General features: G+C 23.5%; 1 protein-coding gene across 1 annotated transcript; it reads right to left on the bottom strand.

The window, feature by feature from the left end:
• Positions 1 to 4046: 4046 nt before the first annotated feature.
• On the bottom strand, positions 4047 to 5179 carry EIN_285800 (protein kinase, putative; the record flags this gene model as incomplete). The annotated part of the gene is made up of 2 exons (XM_004256047.1): positions 4047 to 4261; positions 4498 to 5179. Coding segments are annotated over 2 exons (897 nt in total), but the record flags the coding sequence as incomplete, so codon positions are not given.

Genomic DNA, 5179 nt, shown 5'->3' on the forward strand with positions numbered 1-5179 from the left:
ATAAACTTAGGAGTTGAACTTATTATTATGAAAAATTTGTTTATTGTAATTGGTTATTAATGAAAAAATAATTCGGAAGCAATATAAAAATAGAACAGCACATTTTCCTGTATATTTTTAGTAAAACATACCTATCAAAAAATGTACACTTCCTAAAAAACGGAACCAGTTTATAATTATAACAAAAATGATATAATCACCCCTTTTTATAATGTTATCATTATAGAAGATACATAGTGTTTGTAATAAAGCGCGTTTTGACTAAAAACATATATTTCAAATTCAAACAAAACAAATAAGCATTTAATTTATATATATCGAAACACGTAGATTTGGTGAATAAAATGAATATATGTGATATAATTGATGTAGTTGTTATATAGATAACAATTTAAATTATTTGATGTTAAAATCGATTACAAACTATATTTCTAATATTATTTTACCATTAATTATATAAATTCTAAAATAATAATATAATAATTATAAAATAATAATATATTTTTTTAAATGACAATAATGTTAAAATAATGTTATTTAAACACACCTAATAACAAAGATATTAAAATAATTTTTGTTTTAAAAAGGATAATTTAAAAAAATATTTTAAATTAACGACTATCTGTTATTCCACGACAATGGATCAATAAAAAAACAGACAAACAATTGTTACTTATTATACTATTAACAGTTATAGTTAAAAATATTAGATAATTCATAATGTATTGTTTATTCGATTGATTTTGTAACGAATTGTGTTTTGTGTTTTCAAATAGATTTTTTTGTTTAAAATTTAAAAATAAATACAATAAGGTTACCCCGTTTTGTTTAATTATTTTAATAATGCAAGACATTTATAGTTATTTTTAATTAGTAAAAACTATTGTAACAAATTAAATGCAAAGAATATTTTTGGTGTTTATTTGGAGATTGCTAAACGATAAAATGGTTTAAATTAATTAAAAGTACTAATTAAATCTTACATAAAACAACGTCACTTGCTCCAAACAAATAAGTTTATGATAAAAAAGAAATTACTTGATATAAATTTGAATTAACACAATTATTGAGTTAGTTATTTCAAGATTTGTGATGAATAGATTTATAGTTTCAAGTTGCACTATTTTAAACAACAATGTGCAAAATTAATTTATAATCAAAAATTATCATTTTTTAATCCTTATATCCCGAAAAACATTTGAATATCTAATAAATATCGTAAATCAACATTAAATAATTGTGTGAAATAACACACAAATTTCTTGTTATATTTGGAATAAAAATTCAAAAAATAAATAATTACTCATTACTATAAATAACTTTGCCGCCTTGCATTTGATTTGACGAAAAAAATGCGAAAATTTGCTACATCATCAGAATTTAAGAAATCACATTAACTATCAAACGGTGAAGTTATCACCACTGGTAACGAGAGATCTAGATGCTTAGGAACACCCTTCCAGTCATCATTCCTTGGTGTGGAAACATCAGGTATCCACGATACCACTCACAATTTAATCATGAAATGCAATGTCGATATCAGAAACTAGTTGTACGGAAACATCGTATTCTCAAATTGAACATCAACCCAAAAATCAACGATAGACAAGAGAAGGAGAAAGTTGCAATTGAAAAACGAATAAGCATAATCAAGGATGTTTATTCTTGATTCAATTAATTATATTTGTTTAGGTGTTAATATGGTTTACTTTAAATTATTATTGATAAAATAAATCATACAATTTAAATAATTCAATTATCTTTTTAATTATTCACAAGTTGATTATTATAGTTTGTTTATAATTAAAATTACTATACAATTTATTATTCTTATGTCACGCATTGTATAATGTATCCAAAACTGCTATTTTTCTCGACTTAAATTGATGTTTTATAGCGTTGTTTTACCATATGAGATAATTGTTTTAATGTTATTGTTGTGTTAATACAATAACAAACAAAAATGATAATAAACAACGGGTTTTTATCGTAATATTTTGATGTTATTTGGTTCTCTAAGTATTTTTAGTTTGAGTGGAATCCATTTTTTATTTCAACAAAAATATTTTTGTCATCTTTTTATTTTATTTTGGGTTGAACAAATCTTATTGGTTATATCTACCCACAAATTTGCACACTTTTTAAGTGTTTTTTATTTTGTTTTTTAAGAAACTTGAATATCTGATAATATGATTTAATCAATTTTTATTAACATTTTTATTTGTTTATAAAAACAGTTTATTTTCGTATTATTTATATTACTAATATTAATTTGTTAAATTGTATATTTTTTTGATTGAAGGACGAATCTACAACAAAAACCAATTAATTTGAGTTTATGAATGATGAAATGTTTTATAAATAATTCAAAAGTTTGAATTTGAGTTGAACTATTTGATCGAATAAGTCAAAAATCATTCTAAATTGTTCATGAAAAGTCGCCATTATTTTCATTTTTTTGGAAAGTGAAATTATTTTTTGAAATTTTTTTCTGAAAAAAAAGAAAAAAAATAAAAATTTGTCAGTCCTCGAAGGGTTAATATATTTTGTACAATCTATACATGTTTTATTTATCATTATTTTCCTTTATTTTTGGTTTTTTTTGATTTAAAATTTTATTATCTCATTTCAATTTAATTATTTTAAAAAAGATGAAATATTATAGGGTTTCTTGAGGATAAGGTGTATCCTCAGGATCAAAGCTATCCTTATTAAAAAATATTTTTCTGAGGATACAAAAATCAATTTCATAAGGTTTAGTTCCCCATAAGGCCCACTTTCATAACTCAAGTTATAATTTACACTTAATATTTTGAGTCAAAGTTCAAATTTTAAATAATGGTAATAATTTGTCATAAATGCCAAAAGATTAAAAACAATCAAAAAATCGCCACAATAATCAGTGAACAAAAACAATAATTATATCTCGCGAACTTGAGACGGGAAATAACAAAGGGTGAATTGTACTTGTTCACATTATAATTATAAACTTATTGATATTATTTACGAATCCGTCTTTATAACATAATAATTGAAATTTACATTTAAATTGATAATTGTTTTTTTTCAAAATGAAAATTGAAAAAGTCGAAAACACTGATTTTCTAAAAATGTGATTTTAGAATAACAAATTTATAAATATTTTTGTAATTTATGCAATTATTCAAATCTATAAAATAACAAAGTTAATCATGTTGTGTATATTTTAATATGAATGTTTCATTTTGATATTAACTTGTGTTTTAAACAGATTTACAGTTCTGAGGATGGCAATTATTTTCTGAGGATGACAGAAATAGAAAGTTTACACTTTACATTTGTCTGAAATGTATATTGAGTAAGTTACTATTTTTGAATATGGGAACACGTCATTTCACTTTTTAGATGTTTAAGTCCGTGTTGATAATGTCTGTTTGTTACACGACTTACCATCCTCAGAGATATTTATAGCACTGCCACTATTGATTTAAAATTATATAAATAAAATTATCAAAGAATTTTTATAAAGTGTGTTTTGTTAATTGATTATATCAAAAATCGTCAAAACACAACAAAAACGCCAAATAATATATAAAATTGATTAATAAATTGAACACATTTCTATTGAGAATTATTATTGTATAATAAAAAATAATATAAACATTTATTTCTTGTGTATATATGTTTTGAAATATAAATAAAACCGTTTAAAACAAAAATGATTTTATTTACAAATTTGTTTATTTATCAATCGTTGTTTTATCGTTATCCAAAACCTCTCGTTTTGAATTTGCGCAAATACATAAATTGTCATCACATAAAGTATACGTTATTAATACGTTATTTGCTATCAATTTTTATTGTTTAAAATATCATGAATTGGTTTATAAATAAATTGTATTTTTTTGTGAAAAAGATTAAAAATTGTGAGATTAATTTGTTTTGTGATTTTGATTAAAAAATCGACTTTTTCGATAATTTAAATGTCTGTCAAATGTTTCCATTTAAACTAAGGTTAGTCTTGTGGTAAATCAAAAAATAGAAATAGATTATTTTTTTTGTAAAAATCAACTGAAAGAATCATCTTTCAAAAAATCCATAAATAGCATTTTAAAGAAAATCATGTGTTTCAAAATATACCTTTTTGATCTTAGGCAAAAAAATCTAAATTGAAAGAAATTATGTTTAAGATATTTACCATCCTCAGAAAAATTAATAATCCTCATGAATCCCTCAACATTACACAAACCAAAAAGAAAAAAAATAGAAATTATTTTATTAACTCAGTAAATAGTTATTTTTTAAAAAAACAGGGTGTTTTTTAGTGTTAATAAAATATTTTTATCATTATAAAACGGTTTTCAATTAAAAATATGAAATAATTACAAGAAGAAAATAAAGAGTTGAATGTTTGAATTAAACTCATAACATGTTAATTAAAAATGTTTAATGTTAATACATTGAGTGAATCAACAATAATGTTTATCGTTTTTCTTTCTTTTGGATTTTGGTTCCAACACTTTACAATCAGTTGAAATAGTGTTTCTGGTATATTTCTTCTATTTTCAAGACGTTCTCCAGATGAAACAAACTCGGCTATTTTCCAAGCAAATTTGAATGTGTCAATTAGGTATGCTTGAGACCATCCAAACACTTCAAACATAGTAATAGCAAAGGAATAGATGTCAGCTGGTTTTTTGTACTTCTCCATTTTTAACACTTCCGGAGCCATGTATACTGGTGTTCCAATACCATTTGTAAATGTCATGTTAGTCAACAACATGTTGACATTTCTTGATGATCCAAAATCAGTCAACTTTGCGTTTACATTGTCGTTTAAATCTAAAGTAAATACGAGAATGTTGTCTGGTTTGATGTCTCTGTGTAATATTTCGTTTGTATGAAGATACAATATTCCTCTTGCTGCATCTAACATGAATTTAACTCTTACATTCATATTAACTTCATCACTTGTTTTGTGTTTTATCAAATCATGTAAACTCCCAAATTGTGCAAATTCAGTGACCATACACATTTTATTAGGTATGAACACTGCTCCATAGAAATGGACGATATACTCACACCTAAATTTATCAAGCATTGCAACTTCTTTTTCGAACTCTTCTATTGACCCATTATCACTTAAAACACTTTTCATCTTTTTAATAACAACAATATTTGATCTGAAACTCCCTTTGTA

The sequence above is a fragment of the Entamoeba invadens genome, assembly GCF_000330505.1.
Source record: "Entamoeba invadens IP1 unplaced genomic scaffold scaff_1105074725615, whole genome shotgun sequence".
NCBI lineage: Eukaryota > Evosea > Mastigamoebida > Endamoebidae > Entamoeba > Entamoeba invadens.